This window comes from Eriocheir sinensis, unplaced genomic scaffold (genome assembly GCF_024679095.1).
Source record: "Eriocheir sinensis breed Jianghai 21 unplaced genomic scaffold, ASM2467909v1 Scaffold849, whole genome shotgun sequence".
Taxonomy (NCBI): domain Eukaryota; kingdom Metazoa; phylum Arthropoda; class Malacostraca; order Decapoda; family Varunidae; genus Eriocheir; species Eriocheir sinensis.
The window spans coordinates 74,709-99,196 of record NW_026112218.1 but is presented as its reverse complement, the minus strand read 5'-3'; the positions used below and the strand labels follow the sequence as shown (position 1 = coordinate 99,196).

The 24,488-nt window shown below is 39.5% G+C and overlaps 1 protein-coding gene across 2 annotated transcripts; it reads left to right on the top strand.

Moving 5' to 3' along the window:
- The first annotated feature begins 17,228 nt into the window (after positions 1 to 17,228).
- LOC126994685 (uncharacterized) lies at positions 17,229 to 24,237 on the top strand. Of its 2 annotated transcripts, none has more exons than XM_050853985.1 (3): positions 17,229 to 17,438; positions 23,599 to 23,670; positions 23,761 to 24,237. In XM_050853985.1, exons 1-3 carry the CDS (start codon positions 17,328 to 17,330, stop codon positions 24,091 to 24,093), a joined length of 516 nt encoding a protein of 171 aa, XP_050709942.1. In that variant the 5' UTR covers positions 17,229 to 17,327; the 3' UTR covers positions 24,094 to 24,237. The 2 variants fall into 2 exon arrangements, 1 of the variants encoding a protein (XP_050709942.1); XR_007749467.1 differs by lacking the exon at positions 17,229 to 17,438 and adding an exon at positions 23,270 to 23,505.
- Positions 24,238 to 24,488: the final 251 nt, after the last annotated feature.

Sequence of the window (24,488 nt, the reverse complement as noted above, 5' to 3'; positions counted from 1 at the left end):
AAGTCAAACATTCACCTCAATGGAGTTGAGACGACATTCAATGAGAATCTAAACCTGTGAATGTGTGTGTTTGACTTACTGAGCGTCCGATTCTGATGTCTATCAAAGTTAGAATTGGACGCTACATAGTACAAAGTCACACATTCACCTCAATGGAGCTGAGACGACATTCAATGAGACTCATTCACCTCAATGGAGTTGAGACGACATTCAATGAGAATCTAAACTCTGTTAAGGTGAATGTGTGTGTTTGACTTACTGAGCGTCCGATTCTGATGTCTATCAAAGTTTGAATTGGACGCTACATAGTACAAAGTCACACATTCACCTCAATGGAGTTGAGACGACATTCAATAAGACTCATTCACCTCAATGGAGTTGAGACGACATTCAATGAGAATCTAAACTCTGTTAAGGTGAATGTGTGTGTTTGACTTACTGAGCGTCCGATTCTGATATCTATCAAAGTTAGAATTGGACGCTACATAGTACAAAGTCAAACATTCACCTCAATGGAGTTGAGACGACATTCAATGAGAATCTAAACTCTGTTAAGGTGAATGTGTGTGTTTGACTTACTGAGCGTCCGATTCTGATGTCTATCAAAGTTAGAATTGGACGCTACATAGTACAAAGTCACACATTCACCTCAATGGAGCTGAGACGACATTCAATGAGACTCATTCACCTCAATGGAGTTGAGACGACACTCAATGAGAATCTAAACTCTGTTAAGGTGAATGTGTGTGCTTGACTTACTGAGCGTCCGATTCTGATGTCTATCAAAGTTTGAATTGGACGCTACATAGTACAAAGTCACACATTCACCTCAATGGAGTTGAGACGACATTCAATGATAATCTAAACTCTGTTAAGGTGAATGTGTGTGTGTGACTTACTGAGCGTCCGATTCTGATATCTATCAAAGTTAGAATTGGACGCTACATAGTACAAAGTCACACATTCACCTCAATGGAGCTGAGACGACATTCAATGAGAATCTAAACTCCATTAAGGTGAATGTGTGTTTGTCTGTTGTGATGCATCAAATTCTTAATACGAGTGTTAACAGAATCGGAAGCTCTGGAAGACTAAAACACACATTCACCTCGGTTAAGGTTAGATGACATTTGAATGTCGTCTAAACTCCATTAAGGTGAATGTGTGACTTTGTACTATGTAGCGTCCAATTCTAACTTTAATAGACATCAGAATCGGACGCTCAATAAGTCAAATACACACATTCACCTTAACAGAGTTTAGAATGTCGTCTCAACTCCATTGAGGTGAATGTGTGACTTTGTACTATGTAGCGTCCAATTCTAACTTTAATAGACATCAGAATCGGACGCTCAATAAGTCAAATACACACATTCACCTTAACAGAGTTTAGAATGTCGTCTCAACTCCATTGAGGTGAATGTGTGACTTTGTACTATGTAGCGTCCAATTCTAACTTTGATAGACATCAGAATCGGACGCTAAGTAAGTCAAACACACACATTCACCTTAACAGAGTTTAGATTATCATTGAATGTCGTCTCAACTCCATTGAGGTGAATGTGTGACTTTGTACTATGTAGCGTCCAATTCTAACTTTGATAGACATCAGAATCGGACGCTAAGTAAGTCAAACACACACATTCACCTTAACAGAGTTTAGATTATCATTGAATGTCGTCTCAACTCCATTGAGGTGAATGTGTGACTTTGTACTATGTAGCGTCCAATTCTAACTTTGATAGACATCAGAATCGGACGCTCAGTAAGTCAAACACACACATTCACCTTAACAGAGTTTAGAGTCTCATTGAATGTCGTCTCAACTCCATTGAGGTGAATGTGTGACTTTGTACTATATTGCGTCCAATTCTGATGTCTGAATGTCGTCTAAACTTCATTGAGGTGAATATATGTCTTTGCCTTACTGAGCGTCCGATTCTACACATCCGAATCAGATACATTATATTTATAATTTATTTAACCTGAACTATATTTTTTGAGCAGTGTGAATTTGATAAATTTTTTGAAGTATCGAATTTTTAAACACTTCAAAACCAAAGAAATATAGCTATTTTCATCTAAGAAAAGTTAAATGAGAAAGAAGATTCAAAGTGCAAGCCAAAGTCAGAATTGGACGCTATATGGCACACAGTACCTAGCAACGATACAATATTGGACCCCAGTCTTTCTGTTCTATAGGCAAAAGGTTGAATTATCCTAAGCTACCATTTTCATCTAAGAAAAGAGAAAAGACTCAAGATCTAATGTCGATGTGTCCGTTTCGGATATACCAGAATCAGAATTGGACGCTACCCGCTTTCCCTGCTGCATGGGGATTGTGACACATGGCACATACTTAGTAACGATACAATATTGGACCCCAGTCTTTCTGTTATAAAGACAAAAGGATAACACTAACAACAACAACAATACAATATTGGACCCCAGTCCTAAATTTGAAATATTGGATCAAACCTGGAGTGTTAACAGAATCGGAAGCTCCGGAAGACTAAAACACACATTCACCTCGATCCATTATGGCGATTGTGTGATTTTCAGTTCTGATGCATCCACTTCTTACGGACTACGTAAGGCAAGGAAATACATTCACTTTTAGTTGGAGTAGACACTGCGGTGTGACAATTATCGAAACATATTTACGAGATGAGGAAGTTAAGAAATATTCACCTAACAAATTAATTTGAGTTTTAAGCAACATACACAGACAAACTCAGAATTCTAAAGTCATAAGAAAAGTATCCACGCCGATACTGAATATCATCTAACCTTATGTGACTTCCGAAGCTTCCGATTCTGAATTTAGTTCGTATTGAATGTCGTCTAACCTTGTGTGAGGTGAATGTGTGTCTTTGTCTTCCGAAGCTTCCGATTCTGAATTTAGTTCGTACTGAATGTCGTCTAACCTTGTGTGAGGTGAATGTGTGTCTTTGTCTTCCGAAGCTTCCGATTCTGAATTTAGTTCGTACTGAATGTCGTCTAACTTTGTGTGAGGGGAATGTGTGTCTTTGTCTTCCGAAGCTTCCGATTCTGAGTTTAGTTCGTACTGAATGTCGTCTAACCTTGTGTGAGGTGAATGTGTCTTTATCTTCTGAAGCTTCCGATTCTAAATTTAGTTCGTACTGAATGTCGTCTAACCTTGTGTGAGGTGAATGTGTATCTTTGTCTTCCGAAGCTTCCGATTCTGAATTTAGTTCGTACTGAATGTCGTCTAACCTTGTGTGAGGTGAATGTGTATCTTTGTCTTCCGAAGCTTCCGATTCTGAATTTAGTTCGTACTGAATGTCATCTAACCTTGTGTGAGGTGAATGTGTGTCTTTATCTTCCGAAGCTTCCGATTCTGAATTTAGTTCGTACTGAATGTCGTCTAACCTTGTGTGAATGTCATCTAACCTTGTATGAGGTGAATGTGTATCTTTGTCTTCCGAAGCTTCCGATTCTGAATTTAGTTCGTACTGAATGTCATCTAACCTTGTGTGAGGTGAATGTGTGTCACTATCTTCTGAAGCTTCCGATTCTGAATTTAGTTCGTACTGAATGTCATATAACCTTGTGTGAGGTGAATGTGTATCTTTGTCTTCCAAAGCGTCCGATTCTGAATTTAGTTCGTACTGAATGTCGTCTACCTTTGATTGAAGTGAATGTGTATCTTTGTCTTCCAAAGCTTCCGATTCTGAATTTAGTTCGTACTGAATGTCGTCTAACCTTGTGTGAGGTGAATGTGTATCTTTGTCTTCCAAAGCTTCCGATTCTGAATTTAGTTCGTACTGAATGTCGTCTACCTTTGATTGAAGTGAATGTGTGTCTTTGTCTTCCAAAGCTTCCGATTCTGAATTTAGTTCGTACTGAATGTCGTCTAACCTTGTGAGGTGTGAATGTGTATCTTTGACTTCTAAAGCTTCCGATTCTGAATTTAGTTCGTACTGAATGTCGTCTACCTTTGATTGAAGTGAATGTGTGTCTTTGTCTTCCAAAGCTTCCGATTCTGAATTTAGTTCGTACTGAATGTCGTCTACCCTTGTGTTAGGTGAATGTGTGTCTTTATCTTCTGAAGCTTCCGATTCTGAATTTAGTTCGTACTGAATGTCGTCTAACCTTGTGTGAGTTGAATGTGTGTCTTTATCTTCCGAAGCTTCCGATTCTGAATTTAGTTCGTACTGAATGTCGTCTAACCTTGTGTGAGTTGAATGTGTGTCTTTATCTTCCGAAGCTTCCAATTCTGAATTTAGTTCGAATTTGTTTAGTTCCATTTAATTCTTCCCTAATGGTGGTCGGACGTCTAATCGTCCTCGACCGAAATTTTCAAACCAATATGTTTATCGAAGATGAAAAAATTGATTCAAACCGTTACCAATACAGACTCTTATCTCTGGTCAAGAAGATTGCCATTGAGAACGTCAACAACATCAACATCAACGTTTCGTCAAAAACCACCGAAGATATCGTGACGCGATCTTCTTTAGAAAATACGAAAGTAACAATGTCAGAAAAATTACGGTCGATGATTATCAGCAAAGAAGACGAACTCAAAATTAAACAGTGGGGATTAGACACTCGCAGTTTGGTCAAAGTGAGTGTGTGTGTCCGTTGCGACAAACCGTCTCACCAGGACAGGCGACCGAGCATGCATGTTTCTCTAACGCCCTATTATTGGCGCACATTAGAGAATATCACTGATTGTGTCGATAAATTGATCACTCAAGCCTATGAATCGTACAACTTCAACGAGACACAGTTTGAAAGGATTGCTGATAACGCTGTAAGACATATTGAATCAAAACAAATTTATATTTTATACACTAACCGAAAAATATGTTACGTGTGTGATAAATAAATGCGGGATGACAGACAACACCTGGCATCAGTAGTCAAGCATCCATCCGATGTAAGAAGGGTGGAGGCGGTCCTTCCCCGTATCATGACTGTGACGCAAGAGAGGAAGGATAAGGATGGAGGAGGGGAGGGAAGGATCGGGTGGGATGCTCCTTGCGTACAAATACAAGCCCAGCACTTGAGTGTACCAGTAGTAAGAGCAGGCGGGCTTCGTTGAAGACAAAACCGTGAAATATTATTTACTATTTTAAGTAAAGTGACACGCGAAAATATTTTGTTGTTCAATAATAATAAGTTTTACGAATCTATTAACAAAATTGACAGTCTTTTTATTCGTCCTTCAGATGTCTTGGAACGGCATCATCGCCGTCACATAGAAGAATGGAAGAGATGTTTTACCAGATTGGTCAACAATGGTAATATAGAACAATTCAACAGAGCCGTTGCCAATATAAAATCAACTGCCACTACAGTTGGCATGACCATAAGAACAGATACAGACTCTTACTTTACTTGTTTTGACAAATCAGGATTCGATTGCTTCAATCTGTTCAACAGTCATCAAGTATCTTTTGAAATTCACACCGATATTGATCTACTTCTCTTCCTAGCTTTTTTTTTGAAACACAACTGCTTATGGGATGTGATACCCATGGGTGTGCTCAATCACGACGTGCTAGATTACGTTACTCTATTCTTCAAGCAGGAGCAGGGCAGCAGCGAAGGAGGTTCGCGTTCATTCTATGTCTATGACACGTTTGCTGCTATCATCCCACGCTGTCGCGAACCAGTACCAACCGGCACCGCCGCCGCCGCTAGCAACGACAACAGCAGCAATATCAATAACGAAAAGAACTACACGGCCGCAAGACGTCTTCTCTCCATCAACACTCACAATCAGCATTGCATCCATGGACAAGAGAGTCAAATAAGATTGGGTGAGAAGGAGAAATGTCTTTCATGTTTCTGTCACCTTTTCTTCATGGTTAAGTCGAGTGTTGTAATCAAACGAAGAGATGAATTGCAGTCTTACATCGAAAACTGTATGGAAAAGTACGTTGATCAGCGGTTGATTATTCACTTGGATCGTTTGTCTGACCTTCGACCTGAAGACAAATTGGGACATGATTTTAAATTTTGGAATCTGATTTTTTAGTTGCAAACATAACGATTTTGGGAAGATGGTGTTGATAGTGGTGCTCAACTGTTTCGTCTTCAACAACAAAGGAAGAGCAGAAGGATATTGGTTTGATGTCTTGTTCGTCGGACCTAACTCTTGGAGATTCCAAAATGCTTCTTTTGAGGAAAAGAAGTTTAAAGACTACAACGAACTGGCATGTCTGGAAACGCTGCGACGCTTGCCGATGCCCAACGAGGAGATAGTACACCGTCTCGTCTTCGAGGCCCATTGCAGAGGAGAATCACTGACAGCTGCAGGCGAGGTGATATCAGATGTGTGTCAACTAGTTTACAAAATAAAAATGGACATTGAAAACAGAAGATTCGAATTTGACGATAATAATGTTCTAAGAAGTTATGCAGATTTCTGTGACGAAACAATAGTTTATCTCGAGGTGACCGGTTTTCAATCCCTACGTGCTAAAGGCTACCTGAACAGCAATCGCATATCAGCCAAGGTAATGCGAACTCTAGGGTCAAGAGAAGGAGCGCGAGTCTGGTCGGCACATTTAGACGGACAGCAAGAACCTGTGTTGATATTCGAACGATTAACAGGAGACGCATCTTTTGACGCGATGGAGAGAATGGACAGGTTACATCGCGTCTTCTACTACGACATCGAAACTACCTCCAGTAAACTGAATGCTGATTCTTTCAATCCTATCATTACTTCGATAGGAGGAATCTCGAAAGATAGCAAGAAGATGAAGTTGGGAGCTGAAGATCAATACGAAGTCATTCAGATGACGTACTTGGACGGGTACGAATCCAACCTGGGTTATACTACCCTGTCACCTTATTCAGTCAAATACAGAAAAGAACCTCTTTCTAAATGCAAGATATACAATCCCATTCTCTTTCCCGTTTATGTAAATGAAAAAGTAAGATTTTATATGAAACTTAAAAAATCAGTAACGTTGTTTTTATTCGCGTCTGGGTTATTTCGCTTCCCCGGTCAATTCAAATCGGGTTTGTGTGAGGTAATGAACAGACTGCTGACACAAGATAATACAAAGGTAGACGACGCATCCGCATCATTGGCTTGTAGCACATCCAATCCATCTGCTTCACAATGGAGATACAGACTTGCGGATTACTCGCCGTTGGACAGGATCAAACACAGCGATGGAGCAATGTCATCCACCAATTCTATAACAACTATGAACACAATCAAGTTGAACATGCAGGAGCAGTCTTGTTAACCGCGATGGTAGAACATTACAGACGTCTGGGATCTAACCTGAGAGACGGAATGTTTATGATACTCACTCACAGTGTTAATGAGAAATGGTGGAGTCGATTGTTCGATTTCGATGACGATGTGATTCTTGCCAAAAGTATATTGATTCAACCCGAAACGATTTCGACGATGTTTGAAGTTTGCCACACGAATAAAAAATACAAGGCGGCTTGTATTCGACTGTTATCTTCCGTGGGATACGATATGAACTTTGTTCGACGCGAAGAAGATATAACCGTAGCAGGACTCATCGAAACCAATAGGAGTCTCCTGCGAATAGCCAAAAGTATGAAGGATTTTATTAGCGAATATTTCATGAGAGTAGATCTATTTTGCACACCCTCTAAAATTGAGACAACAAAGGAAGGCGGACCGAGTCGTGAGCGCTGAGACTTAGGTGTGTTAAACATAATTAGCTATTTAACAGACGTGTGATTACTTGGCAATTCTTCTGTCAAGATACAGAAGGACGGTGTAATAATTTTTCAATCTAGTTAAAAGAATAATTATAATAACGATGAACGATTCGTCGATTTTGATATTGTTAATGGTCTTCGTAGCCATAAGCGTTACGTTAGTGGCTGTGTATCAGAATCGTTTGTTACATCGCGAACCCTTAATTGCAGAACAGGACGCAGACGTTAGTGAAATAGACGACGGATTGCTTTAGCAGCAGCACCGCAGGCAGCGATGGCTACTCTCTCTGACACCGTGAAGCAAAGAATTGAAGCCTTAGTTGACAAGAGGTTGGTTACACTTCAGAAAGAAATTCCGAATCAACCATTGACTTTGTACTTGTTATACGATTATTTGAAAAGATACATTGTTAGTAAAAATCTTGATACGTTTTATAACTTGTTTTTGAATAAATCTATGTTGGCTTTCTCAGATCAAGTGTTCAATTCAGAATCTTTAAAAACTAAGATTAGTGAAGTCATTAAAGTCAACTTAACCGAAACTGTGAGGAATCAACTGGCACGTATCGTGTCGAATGTCAACGAAGATATTATATTTGATTTAACAGTCGATGTTAAACAATTAATCGATGATCATCAATTGCTCAGTGAGAGTAATATGAACACACTTCTTCTTCAAGAATCCTCTTTGCAGAACAAACGACTTCACAAACAAAACCGGTTAAGTCTATTAAATTTTTATTTCGATGATAATACGCAAACTACCTATGTTAACACAAACATACCTCAACAGCACGGAGCCTTCCCGATCCAATTAATTGATAATACTTTTACAGAAAATGATATAGTGCCTAATGTCTTTTTGTATATTTGGATCGACAAAATATCTACTGGGGCCAATATAATTAATTTTAAAATTCGTTTTAAAAACACTGCAAACTTTAAAGTGTATGTTTCCATGTTTTCAACACGTAGTGACAACAGTGATGCAACATACATTTTTCCAGCCATCCATGAGCTTATGAGTGTAGCAGACAGTCAAGGCGAAGGCGTCTTTTTGGTTCAAGTTAATACAGAACAAACTCCTCAGGCTGTTCAATCGGTAGAATCAAAAACATTTTTCACCATGCTCGCCTACACTGAAGAAAACCTGTAAAAGTAAAATTATAAAAAAAATAAGGTTGGAATAAATATAACATTGTATGAATGTCTTTTTATTAATTCGTCAACTCAAAATCAAATCTCTACCGTGATAATTTTGAATTGTATTTCACGTGAAAAACGGAAGCTTTGCAAGACAAAAACACACATTCACCTCAACAGAGATTAGACGACATTCAATGTGTGACAGACACACATTCATCTCAACAGAGGTTAGACGACATTCAACTGTAACTATATCTATCTTCCAAACTCTTACTAACATGTTTCGGATGTGTAATATAAATGTCGTCCAAACTCCAAATCAACTCTTTACTAGCTAATTTTGAATTGTATTTCACATGTGAAAATCGGAAGCTTTGCAAGACAAAAACACACATTCACCTCAATAGAGGTTAGACGACATTCAATGTGTGTCCCTATCTTTATTTCACATGTTTGAGAACCGGTAGCTTTGTAAGACAAAGACACACATTCATCTCAACAGAGGTTAGACGACGTCCTCTAACATGTTTCGGAAGTTTTGTTTGTTTTGGAAGTTTTGAAAGACAAGGACACGATTATATTTCACCAGTTATCTCAATGTTTTCTACCTTTTTTGTAGGTTTGAATATTAAATACTCACCAAAATTATCAATTTCTCACTGCTTAAAAAATGTAGTTTAAGTACCAAAATTATCAATTTCTCACTGCTTAAAAAATGTAGTTTAGGTACCAAAATTATCAATTTCTCACTGCTTAAAAAATGTAGTTTAGGTAAACAAATTATCAATATTAAAATCAGCATGATTTTTTATATAGTTTACTGAACGCAGTAACCGTCTGAAGTTAATTCAAGTTAATGGTGAGTACCCAATGTGCAATGTGTATTCTAGATTTATAAATTGAAATAGAATTACAAGTCGCAAATTGCGCTACTTACTTTTGAAACTACAAATCAACGTTAAATAGAATTTATAGTATAACATGTTGAATAAATACAGACTAAAACCAAAAACCAAAACTGCTCACAGTCTGTAGAGCGAGTGCTGGAGAAGGAAAAATCTAACGCTCCGCAACCGTAAGAAGCCAAAAAGTGGGGTCCGATATTTTACGTCTACGTGCAAGACAACTTCAGTGGCTTGTGCTTTAATTTTGCAACATGTGGATGAGGGACACACGAACTTCAGATTATATAACTGCATGAAAAACAAAGTGGGTGCAGATCTGCATGAGGATGTATACATCGATAAACAGAGTGCAGAGTGGGGTCCAGATCTGCATAGGGGTGTACACATCGCTACACAGAGTAGGGTCCAGATCTGCATGGGGGTGTATACATCGATACAGAGAGTGCAGCCAGATCTGCATAGGGGTGTACACATCGCTACACAGAGTAGGGTCCAGATCTGCATGGGGGTGTATACATCGATACAGAGAGTGCAGCCAGATCTGCATAGGGGTGTACACATCGCTACACAGAGTAGGGTCCAGATCTGCATGGGGGTGTACACATCGCTACACAGAGTGGGGTCTAGATTGAAATGTAGAGTCCGATAAGATAAAGGTAGGTTAGAAAATTTAATATATATATTATAATTTTATTGAAATAAGTATAATCTTCATCATAGTTACATTTTAATATATACATGGACAGTCAGAATTGGACACTCTATAGGACAAAGATACACATTCACCTCATGTTTGAATCTGAAGTCCAATAAAACTAAAACACACACATTTGTCAAGGTAGAATCGGACGCTCAAAAAGAAGAAAATACACATTCACCTCAATAGAGTATAAATGACATTCAGAACATAATTGGGATAGAGTTAGGACAAGATGAGCCTTAGACACCAACTCTTTCAGCACCGTTACTGGGACACTTTGATATAGAGAACTTTCATCAATTAATTACAAAGTCATAGAATTAACATAGAATTGGACACTCATGTTGGAATCGGAAGTCCAAAAAGACTAAAACACACATTTGTCAAGGTAGAATCGGATGCTCCAAGAAATCACATATTCACCTCAATAGAGTATAGATGATATTCGGAAGTTGTACAAAATTGTTCTACACAACAAATGAAAAATATAATCTTCACAACTCGAAGCGGTACTGTATAAATTTACATCATAGTATTGGGATAGAGTTAGGACACAGAGGAGATGAGCCTTAGATACCAACTCTTTCAGCACCGTTACTGGGACACTTTATATCAGAGAACAGATGAACTTTTGCAGTCTTCATACCATGACTATCAAGTTTAGAATCTTTATATATTTAACTACAAAGTCATAGTTTTAACATGAAGTTGTAACTGGATCTGATCACTGGGACACTTTGATACAATAGAGGAAAGATGAGCCTTAGACACCAACTCTTTTAGCACCGTTGCATTCTTCATACACTCCATGACTATTGGATGAGAAACTAGGTTGTCCATTACAGCTTGAGTCCTTGCATCTTTTAACATATTTTGGTTTTCTAATTCAAACGTTATTACATCTTCATTAAAATTCAAATCCATTTCACCTCTCCCTGCGCTTAATTTCTCCTTTAATAGTTCCATTGGGTACATGATCTGATCTAACTCAGAATTTGAAATATCATTCTCTGTTCTTAACAGAAGATGTTTAGGAACTAATTTATGCTGAGGTAGTTCTTGTAGTGTATTATCTAATATTTTAATGTTTGCCATTCTTCGTTCATCTTTACTGAACATAATAGCTTCCAACAGATCAATGAGAGGTAGACTATAAGCTAATACAAAATCAATTGACGCCTTCTTCAACTTTTCACATTTGTTTTGGAGTGTAACTGTGTCTTCACATTTTAGGAACAAATACAATAGATCGATCGCTTGTTCCGTTGGGTTAGTGAGAAGCTTCTTGTCACTCTTTTTGCATTTGACTTATGGCATGACGACGTCAAAATGATTTCATCGTCGGCAGTAGCTGTGATCTCCTTTTTTGTATTATCTTTTTTCGTCGATTAAGGAGAAATGATTGGCATTCATCATAAGAAGACTGTAGTTGATACTTCCAAGCGCGAACAACCGAAGAGAGGTTGTTATGTTCTTCGCTCTGCTGTTCCTCACCTGTCTGAGTTGTACTACTACTTGTCTGCTCTTTCTGTTTCTGAAATAATGTCTGCTCTTTCTGTTTCTGAAATAACAATTTCTCAAGATGATTTTTCAACACCTCAGGTAACAAATCACTGTCAACGATAGCTTTGGTGTGAGTCATAGGAGTAAGGCCATCGAATGCTTGCCATCTTCGTTTATAGTTTTTCCCAAATTTAGGATTGAGATCTTGAGATGATGGTTGTTGTTGGTTTGTAATTGATTCATATTCTTCTACTGATTTGTTAACCACATTGTCAATCATTCTCTGCATGACCTCACAAGTTGCTTGAACACCCAGGTTCCAGTCTGGTATTCCAGTCTTCCAAAGATTCGACGTAGTCTCTAGATTCTGCAAAAATAGTAATGATGTAACAATACTGTGACGTAGTCTAGTAATATCATGAGGGTGATAATCACCTGCAAAATCACGAGGGTGTTAATTGCACATATAATAGTGACGTAACAATATTGTGACGTAGTCTCTAGATTCTGCAAAAATAGTAGTGATGTAACAATACTGTGACGTAGTCTAGTAATATCATGAGGGCGTTAATCACCTGCAAAATCACGAGGGTGTTAATTGCACATATAATAATGACGTAACAATATTGTGACGTAGTCTCTAGATTCTGCAAAAATAGTAGTGATGTAACAATACTGTGACGTAGTCTAGTAATATCATGAGGGTGATAATCACCTGCAAAATCACGAGGGTGTTAATTGCACATATAGTAATGAAGTATACTGTGACGTAGTCTCTAAATTATCTGCAAAAATAGTAGTGATGTAACAATACTGTGACATAGTCTAGTAATAACACGAGGGTGATAATCACCTGCAAAAAACACGAGGGTGTTAATTGCACATATAGTAGTGACATAATAACACTGTGACGTAGTCTAATAATAACACGAGGGTGATAATCACCTGCAAGAAACACGAGGGTGTTAATTACACATATAGTAGTGACGTAACAATATTGTGACGTAGTCTCTAGCAAAAATAGTAGTGGTGTAACAATACTGTGACGTAGTCTAGTAATAACACGAGGGTAATAATCACCTGCAAAAACACAAGGGTGTTAATTGCACATATAGTAGTGACGTAATAACACTGTGACGTAGTCTAATAATAACACGAGGGTGATAATCACCTGCAAAAACACGAGGGTGTTAATTGCACATATATTAGTGAACTAATAACACTGTGACGTAGTCTCTACTGTGACGTAGTCTCTAGCAAAAATAGTAGTGATGTAACAATACTGTGACGTAGTCTAATAATAACACGAGGGTGATAATCACCTGCAAAAACACAAGGGTGTTAATTGCACATATAGTAGTGACGTAATAACACTGTGACGTAGTCTAATAATAACACGAGGGTAATAATCACCTGCAAAAACACAAGGGTGTTAATTGCACATATAGTAGTGACGTAATAACACTGTGACGTAGTCTAATAATAACAGGAGGGTGATAATCACCTGCAAAAACACGAGGGTGTTAATTGCACATATAGTAGTGACGTAATAACACTGTGACGTAGTCTATAGTAGACGTAATAACACTGTGACGTAGTCTATATATTGATAGGAGGTTCACTACTGTGCAAATAACACCTTAGCAGGTGATTATTACCCTCGTGTTATAGCAGACTACGTCACAGTATTGATTGATAGGAGGACTTCCTGTGTGTATTTATACCTTCGTATTTTATCAGGCGTTATTAGGAGACTACCATTGCTTACGTCACTATTATTGATTCATGTGTGCAATTATCACCCTTGTGATTAACACCCTCGTATTTGAACAGGTGTTATTAAGAGACAGACTACATCACAGTTTATATCGATAGGAGGTATTGCTTACGTCACTACTATTGATTAATGTGCAAATAACACCTTAGCAGGTGATTATTACCCTCGTGTTATAGCAGACTACGTCACAGTATTGATTGATAGGAGGACTTCCTGTGTGTATTTATACCTTCGTATTTTATCAGGCGTTATTAGGAGACTACCATTGGTTATATTATTGATTCATGTGTGCAATTATCACCCTTGTGATTAACACCCTCGTATTTGAACAGGTGTTATTAGAGACAGACTACATCACAGTTTGTGCAAGGTGATTAACAGATAGCAAACTACGTCACAGTTGATAGGAGGACTTCCTGCTTCCTGTGTGTATTTACACCCTCGTGTTGAGATTTCCTGTATGTGAATAACACCCTTATGTTTGGAAGTAACGCGATTTGTATCGGCTTCGTCGTCGTCATCACTATTTTCATAACAATCAGGCTACGGTTCATCAGGTTCGGGTGGTGGATGTTTAGATAGTTTTCTTGGTATGGGTATAGGTGGTTCGTGTTTTCTTTTCAGATCATTTAAGCCAGCAAAAGAGGTAAAGTTTTCGCCAAACACATAGCCATAACGACGTTCGTTTGTTGTGATACACGCTGTTCTTCTCTTACATTAAAGTTTTCAAATATACTAATAATATTCATGTAGTGACTTATCATACTTAAGGGTCCGTGTGTGCTTAAAATAGATATTTAAGTGGACAGTTGAGTATACGTACAAAATTTCATGAACCACAAGTATACGTACGACGGGTGCATCACAAGCTCTCCTGAGCCCACCCAATGTGTATGCAACGCGGTCAGAACAAGTATGAACTTTTGTTGAAAGAGATATGTGTCATCAGGGTGGTACATGAAGACGGGGATCAACATAGATGACATGATTATAGAAATGAAAAGAGCTTATGATAATTTTCAGACAGATAACCAGAAACAAGTATGTGTTGAAGTAGAACAGATCGTTCCGTTTCTCACCAATGAGCAGATACAGAACATTCTCGCTCGAATCGTTCAAGTTGAATCTGAAACTAAAAATGAACTCGTCCAAAAAAATTATTCACAGAAGAGTTTGTTTCCTTATCTCAAAGTCTTAAGTCTGAATGACCGTTTGCAATTTAAGAACGATGTGCAAAAATGTTTCATGGATGAAGAACAGCAAATGACTCTGAACGACCTCATTGCGACATCCCGGAAGAACCTTAGCTTGATGCGATCCTGTCAGGTATTCAGATCCCTTATGAAAATGTTGAAAAATGAGTTCTACGAACACATCTACAAGGCATTCGCTTCTTCCTTGCGATGCAGAGACACCTTCCATTGTCTAGAACTCGACCTGCAGAGACAACAGAGAATTAACGAAACGGCTTTAGCTGTAAAGAAAAATCAACAGATGACGAACTATCAAGTATTGGAAGTCATGCAAACAACTACCCATGTGAATCCTCCTATTACATCAAACACAAACATACCAGTCATTACAACCGACATCAATGCAACTATGATCGGTTTCCATCCATTGACTATAGCCAAACATTTCAAGAATGTCGTCGTCCAGGAAAGTGATGATGATAAGCAACTAACGTGCTACGATGGGCATGGTCTGGTCTCCACTCACGTTGACAGCATTCCCGATCCTTACGTCAATCTGACCGACACCGTCAGTATCGACCTGGCTGAAACCTTGATGTTAGAGACACCGTTCACCAGCAGTGTACTTCCAATTCGAAACAACGAAGACGGAGAGGATAGGGTTGCAGTTCCTAGATACATCACTAACATGTGGACTTTCATCAACGATGATATTCATGCTCTTACAACCTCCGATGTTCGCTTACAGTGACTTTAATAGTTTTAAGGATTACAAGAACTATGATTTCAGACAGTCCCCAAGTGAAGGCGAAGGTGGTTACGCCGACGGCGTCATGAGGATGACTCTGCGTGGAAATGTGTTCAATGCACTCACTGAAAGACAACGCCATGAGTATGGTATCAAAGATGCAAGTAGTGTCATTTTAGGACAAGTCATAGTTACTATGTTGTTGAAAGCTCTGGACGCTCTACCCTTGTGTTTTCCACCATCACCGTCATCAACCCCTAGTGGATTGAACATGCACGCCCGCGCTCTAGTCTTCACTATCCTAAGCTGTATGTGGTCGGGCACTTACAGCATGTTGGACACGGCACCTCTCATCATCTTTGGGGACTCTGTTAACATTAACAAGTTTGGAATAACTAATTTGAAAAATGCAGGATTGTTAGCGGCGAATCTTTGGAAGACTGGAATACCAGACTGGAACATGGGTGTTCAAGCAACTTGTGAGGTCATGCAGAGAATGATTGACAATGTGGTTAACAAATCAGTAGAAGAATATGAATCAATTACAAACCAACAACAACCATCATCTCAAGATCTCAATCCTAAATTTGGGAAAAACTATAAACGAAGATGGCAAGCATTCGATGGCCTTACTCCTATGACTCACACCAAAGCTATCGTTGACAGTGATTTGTTACCTGAGGTGTATAATCTCTGTACTCCGATAGAACAACCTTCTTGATTAATGATCTTGACAAAAAGATCTAATTTTTCAAACGGATCATGAAAATCGATTTCTCCGGCTACTGTCGCTAAGACAGTTTTCTCTCTTGCGTTGAATCGTTTTCTTCTGACAACGTTCGCTTCTTCATCATTTTGGGATCTCCGACATGTTTAAGAAATGTTTTTAAAATCGAATCTATTTCCTCTTTTTGTTTGGAAAGAATTTCTAAATCAGAAACGACTCGTTGAGAGAGAGAAGTGTCAACCACGGTATGATTCAAAGCCGCATGACACATACTATCGGTAGCCGTGTCATCTCTGTAGGAAGGAGTAGCAACAGTTAATAGGTTAGCTACTACCTCGATGAGGCCAGCAAAGTTAACTTTAAGTTCTGCGTCATCCTCCGGATCCATTTCAATTATTATCAAGATATCCAATAAAAGTTAATCCATTCTCTATTTTTTTTAATTTACATATTACAATTAAAAAAAGAAACAACATTTCATGTAAAATTATTTCTATTTATGTTAAATAAAACGTACTTGGTTTTTTCAAATATGTTTGAAAAGTCAAAGATAAACTATATTGTAGAACTATGAAGTAGAATCTGACGTTCCGCAGAACCAACTTAGCGAACTACATCAAATACGAAAACCAAGACACGTAAAGGTGTATAAAACCAACCAACGCACGCACGCACGCACACACGCACATACGCACGCACACACACAGGATGTGACGTAGCCACTGTTAAATACCATGCACCACTGGAGGAAACGAAGGAGTGGGCGGGGCATGGGAACAAACGTGTTTGCTACATGTGTATATCTCCGCAGTTATTTAAAACAAGCGTTAGTGTGTGATGTGTCATTGACGGTGCAGGTCTGTGAGGTGGGAAGAAAGCAGCGGGTGGACCAGGTGGTGGTGGGGTTGACGAGGGAATATAGGCAGAAGGGTGGTTGTGATGCGGCTGGCGATATCTCATGTAGGGTTCGTGACGTTGTTCGTATTCGTACACATCCTCGTCACCGTAGAATTCTTCTCCTTCATAAGGGGCATGATGACCACCAACACGGTAAGAAGTGTTTGGGATAGCTTCTGTTGACCTGTAATGTGAATAACGATTATTACTGGATCCAGAGTCGTATCCACCCTCATAGTGGTAAGGCTGACGGTTGACAGGAAGTGGAGAGAAGTGGTGGTGTTGTCGTTGATGATGATGTTGTGGTGGTCGATTACGAGGGCGGTGGTTGTTGATGGTGGTGATGATTTGGTTGTTCTCAGAGGACCCAGCTATGTCTTTTTTGCAAGTACTGCTGCCTACGTCACTGCTGTCGTCGTATCTGCTACCACCACCGTTGTTAACCGTTTGACGTATGTCACCAATCTTTTTTTCTTGGACAGGGGCAGCCGATGTCGCTGTTTGATGTTCAAGATCTGATCTTTTAAATTTTGCACTATTTTCTCGTCAATAGGTCTTTTTCGTTTCTTGTCAACAAAAGGTATTAATGTAGTTGCGTCATCGACGACAGTAGTTGTTGAAAACATGATAGTGTTTCAGATTGAAAGTTTAACTGAATTAAGTTGTGTCTAGCTTTCTACACCGAACAATGACTGACGCCGTCCGTGCTTCCCATTTATACCAGGTGTTGTGTATACAAGGAGGAGGGAGGGGGTACAAGTGATGTGTCATGTGTCATGTGGGCGGAGAAAATGAAAAAAATAAACAGAACTAACAACACGAATTAAGCGAGGCAGAGGGCGGGGTTGGGCGTGGATAACGGATAGGGGCGGAGCAACGTCAGTGAAGAGAGATGGACGGCACAAGCGAGTAGAATTGGTGCCCGTTAAGACTGAAAATATACATTCACATCATGAAAACAAACACTACATTCACACTAAGCAATTTTTTTCTCTCATAGTTGAGAATGTACGAGAGCGGGACGCTGAATGCTGGGTTGAGAGCGGAAGGGTGAATGTGTGTTTTAGACTCGCCACTAGCCCGATTCTGAGGCGAGCGGGACGCTGAATACTGGGTTGAGAGCGAAAGAGTGAATGTGTGTTTGAGACTGGCCAGTAGCCCAATTCTGAGGCGAGCGGGACGCTGAATACTGGGTTGAGAGCGGAAGGGTGAATGTGTGTTTTAGACTTGCCAGTAGCCCGATTCTGAGGCGAGCGGGACGCTGAATGCTCAGTTAAGAGCGGAAGGGAGAATATGTGTTTTAGACTCGCCAGTAGCCCGATTCTGAGGCGAGCGGGACGCTGAATGCTGGGTTGAGAGCGAAAGAGTGAATGTGTGTTTTAGACTGGCCAGTAGCCCGATTCTGAGGCGAGCGGGACGCTCGCCTCAATATTGTGACTACGTCACAATATTGTTACGTCACTACTATATGTGTAATTAACACCCTCGTGTTTCTTGCAGGTGATTATCACCCTCGTGTTATTATTAGACTACGTCACAGTGTTATTATGTCACTACTATATGTGCAATTAACACCCTCGTGTTTTTTGCAGGTGATTATCACCCTCGTGTTATTACTAGACTATGTCACAGTATTGTTACATCACTACTATTTTTGCAGAATCTAGAGACTACGTCACAATATTGTTACGTCACTATTATATGTGCAATTAACACCCTCGTGATTTTGCAGGTGATTATCACCCTCATGATATTACTAGACTACGTCACAGTATTGTTACATCACTACTATGTTTGCAGAATCTAGAGACTACGTCACAATATTGTTACGTCACTATTATATGTGCAATTAACACCCTCGTGATTTTGCGGAAAAACAATGTATTTACAATCAGCAGCAGCAACGTCAAAAACAAGCACAGGCAAGTCGTCAGTATCCTCATTATGACGCTTGGTATTCGCCTTCTTATTACCAGGAACTGCAACCAATTTGCGGGTGATGAGGACACTCGTCTTAACACGCCATAGCTGATTTTCAGTCGTCTCCTCTTCAACGAAGGGAACAAGCTCATTACCGATGGGAATCGACTCCTCCTCCTTCACTGGAACCGACTCCTCCTCTGGAACTGGAACCGACTCCTCCTCTGGAACTGGAACCATCTCCTCCTCTGGAACTGGAACCGACTCCTCCTCTGGAACATCCTCCTCCTCCTCCTCCTCTTCACCAGGTGCGTAGACTGGAATGTCCACCTCATTATCCTCCTCCTCCTCCTCCTCGTTGTTGTTGTCGTCTTCTTCGTCATCCTGTTCCTCCTCTTCCTCTTCGTTATCGTCATCCTCTTCCTCTTCGTTATCGTCCTCGTCGTCGTCATCGTCATCCTCCTCCTCCTCCTCCTCGTTGACTTCGTCATCGGTCATTCAACCGGACTGTACAAGGGGTACCCATCCTCATCGACATTTTCACTGATAACGACTGGATCATACCTGTTATCGATGAACTTAAAGACACCAGGTGAAACCTCTTCTTTGAATGCAGCTGCTTTGTTATTGATGACGTGTGAATCCATGATGTTCATGTCATCGTCCAACAGTGCGAATTCCCTGATGACGAAGGGATGGTGTTGTCTGAAGATCAATGTGGTCCTGCCATGTTGCAATTCGCGGTGGGTGAAGGGCTTTGAGCACACCACACAATCATACTTGTGATAGTAGCACATGAGATTACGTGCCATAGTGTAAGCCCACAAACACAGTAAGTCAGACGTGCACATTGGAATCATGAACGAGTTAAGCAAAGACTCATACGATAAAAGACATCTTTACATAGCGTCCAAACTTTTAGCGATTAAAGAAATGAACCAAAAGAGTGTTCATTCGATCACATACGATTATTTACTGGCCGCGAATGGAATCAAGTCCCATTTGCACGTAGCGGCGAATGTATTGTGCAAATTCCTTAAAAACGATTCCATTGAAATCTTTTAAACTCGAGTCTCATGCAACGCGGGTTATTCGTGTCGTTCGTGTTGAACAACATTCTCTTTAGATGTATCTCGAAAGACAACAAGACTTCATCTTTAAGTGAAACAGATAAAAAAAATGTTTAACCTGATCGACTTCTGTGTTGAAATTAAAAAGGCTTTCAATCTAATGGGGTACAACAAGGCTAAACGACTATACGGAACTGAGAAACCTGATGAATTGAGTCAACAGGCGGACTGGGCCATCGCACAAACTGTCATCGGTGCTACAAACAATTGAGGACCGCCTCTTGAAAAGAAATACTATTCCAAAACAGCATCGTATCCAAAAACGAAGCCAAATTTAAACGAGATTCTCAACGGGGTTAGTGTCATGAACAAGGCTTTCCAAACTACATCGTGTGAGAAAGCTAACTCTTAAATTTGTCAGACGATAAGATAAGAGCGTACGTCTTGAAAGAAGTAATGAGTCACGACAAATTGAAGCGTGTCAATGGTGACACTAGCACTGCCTTGCGGTTCGCAGGTTTAGTTATCGCTTACAAGAAGTTCCTTTGGGATGTGACGCGACCATCGCAGCATTCTTCCCCACCACCATTACCTACCGAAAGAGAGTGTTTGATTTTAACGGACACGATCATGCGCTCCTCGTCGTCATTGGCTAACGATCCAAGTAAACCCTTTGTTGATTTTATAGCCGGTAAAAACAATAACAGTGAATACAACGACAAAACCAACAACGATATACTGACTAGTATTCTTAGAGGTGTTAAGTCAATTCACGTATTCGTTCGCAACTTTATCGTCAATGCCGTTCAGAGTATACTGGATATATTTCACTCGCTTCTGGGTGTCTCCCACGTACGATTACTCTCGTAACATACCTGTGGTATTAGGTGTCGATATTTTACTGCATAAATCTTTGGCTATGTTTGTTAAACAAATCAAATCGTTGAGTGGATTTGACGTAGTCTAACAATAACACGAGGGTGATAATCACCTGTAAAAAAACACGAGGGTGATAATTGCACATGTAGTAGTGACGTAACAATACTGTGACGTAGTCTATCAATAACACGAGGGTGATAATCACCTGTAACAATACTGTGACGTAGTCACGAGGGTGATAATCACCTGCAAAAATAGTAGTGACGTAACAATACTGTGACGTAGTCTAACAATAACACGAGGGTGATAATCACCTGTAAAAAAACACGAGGGTGATAATTGCACATGTATTAGTGACGTAACAATACTGTGACATAGTCTCTAACAATAACGAGGGTGATAATCACCTGTAACAATACTGTGACGTAGTCACGAGGGTGATATTCACCTGCAAAAATAGTAGTGACGTAACAATACTGTGACGTAGTCTAACAATAACACGAGGGTGATAATCACCTGTAAAAACACGAGGGTGATAATTGCACATGTAGTAGTGACGTAACAATACTGTGACGTAGTCTATAACAATAACGAGGGTGATAATCACCTGCAAAAATAGTAGTGACGTAACAATACTGTGACGTAGTCACAAGGGTGATAATCACCTGCAAAAACACGAGGGTATAAATTGCACTAACAATCAATACTGTGACGTATTCTCTAACACGAGGGTGATAATCGCACACATGTAGTGACGTAAGCAATACCTCCTATCGATACATACTGTGACGTAGTCGTAGTTTGGCATATCACGCACTTGTTAATGACGTAAGCGTGGTTATCCAATTTTGGCATGTAATAAAGGTATGCCAAATCAAGCTAAATTTGGACATTGTTGGATTCGGCACGATTGATTGAGATGACGTAAATCGTAAGGAGTGTTATGCTCATGCTAAAATGGCAGGAAGCATTGCGTGATTTTTAGTCTTGTTGTTATTTTTCCGATCAATTGATAATAAGGGATGGTTGTTAACACATGCCAAATTTGGATATTGTTGTTGACAAGGTTAATAATGACACCAATGACGTAAGCAATAGCGCTGATTGCACATAACACTTACCTCGAAGTCCGCATGACCTTTGGTGACGTAAGCTGCCAGGGGCGTTGACCACACTTACTTACAATTCCGCATGACCTTTGGTGTTCATCAAAGGAAACTTACTGGCGTCTGAATGGACGTCAATGAAACAAACATGTTTAGCACCAGGCGAGCAGAGGTCGTATTCACTTTGATTCAATCTGTCTATCAGGAACGACATTGACTCTAAAGTATTATCGTTAACATTTCTGTCAAACAACAATCTCGAATCAATTTGGAAGTTAATAAAGAAATTCAGACTAGCATACATTTCTTTAGCTGTGTCGGTGATGTCTGATTCTCCTGAAAGCATCATGTCGACGAGTCTGTTACGAATGACAACTTTACAATGCCACGCGAATGCTTTGTGTAAGTATGTACTGTAACATGGTATAGCACCTAAAAGGGTAGAGAGTTGTTCCATCACCATGATATCGCATAGATGTTGACGCGACAAACATTCTTCGAGTTTGCGACGCGTGTTAAGAACATCGCGCATACGCTGATCGATATCTACTACACCACCATCATCATCTTCTGCAACAACGTACAACCGATCGCTCTGTCGTGTCAACAGTTTTGCCACAGATTCTTGAATGGTTCCGTTTTCCGAAATCGTCACTTCTACAGGTGGGGTTAGAATCAGGGTGTTGAGCGTGTCCGTTATGTTGATTCTCTTTTTCAAGTAACTTAACAGTTTGATGAGAGAAGCCAATCTTACGTGCTTGTGCTTGAATCTGTCAACATTGGAGAGTAACACAGCGTAATATGTTGACAATTCATCCATAGCTTGTTCAGAATATGCAGTTCTAGGTTCATTAACAAGACTAGGAGGTACGGCCGTAGCCGTAGTATTTGTGTTAGTTGCAACATTTTCTTCGTCTAATTTTATAATCTTAGACTGCACCGCCGTCAGACAATCAATCGTTGATTTGGCTTTCATCGTCTTGTGATCGGATATAGCTATTACATTACCAATGTTATTTCTGATAAAAGATTTCATGGAGTGAATCAAGGAAAAGTTATCCAAGGATTTCCTGTAACTTTGAGTACATTTGTATTTGTGTTAGTGTTACAGATGGTACAGTACTGGGACGCGACGTGTTTCACTTGCGGATTTGTGCTTGTCCGACACGAGATTTAAAGACAGACGAACAAGCTAACTCTAAGAAGAGAAGATTAAAACGCAAAAGATATTCAACTGAGACTCAGGTAAATGTCCAGACTAGATAAATGTTATATTTTATTGAGATGAAACATTATTATTATTATACGAATCTTCAAATTTCTTTCTTGTATTTTCAGATCGCAAAAATACCAAAACTAGTTGACCCAGAGCCTCATGTGTCCAACTTAAATGAAGTTTACAACATTAAGGTAAAGATTTAAAAAAAAATAAGTAGGAGTGGAGATAGCTTCTATACGAGTTGCATTTACATTTTATCTAATCATAATCTCCCATTCTAGGTAGTTGGACGTCAGTTGTACTTGTTCATGATGAAGATCATGCAGTTTTACTCCAGCACCCACCTGAACATTCCTGACGCTCCATGTCAACAAAACGAAAACACGATGGTACACCAAGAGCAGGATGTGCTCATGAGAAACATGTATTCTAATAATCTGAAGAAGCTCAAAGAAAAGCTGAAGAACTTGAGAGAAGAAAGCAAACAGGGGAGTGAGCAGAAAAGCATCGAAATTATAGAAATAGAAAGCCCAGAAAACTCAGAAAAAGAAAAACAGGGAAGCCCAGAAAATACAGAAAAAGGAAACACTAAAAAAAAGAAAACAATCCTATAGAAGAACCACTAAACCTAATCAAAGACAACAACCCTATAGAAGAGCCACTAAACCTAATCAAAGATAACAAACCTGTATCATTACGTACGGTGAAAAGAAACAAACCATATCGTCACATTCCATTTGTACATGTCACAAGGGAACCTCGAGAACCTCTTGTTACTCTCAAGAAATTCTGAGTTAAGTAACACATGTATGTAAATAGGGTTTAGCTAAAGTAGGGTCCAATATTTTAAATATTTTCGAAACGTTTTTAAAGTGTTATATAATAAATGTGTTTGAACAAAGTTAAACGGAAAAGAAACTTGCACATAGTTTGTGCAAGAAACTGGGGTCAGGATATGCAAAGAGTTTGTCACAGGCAGGATCTACACACAGTTTAACCGGAGAAGAAA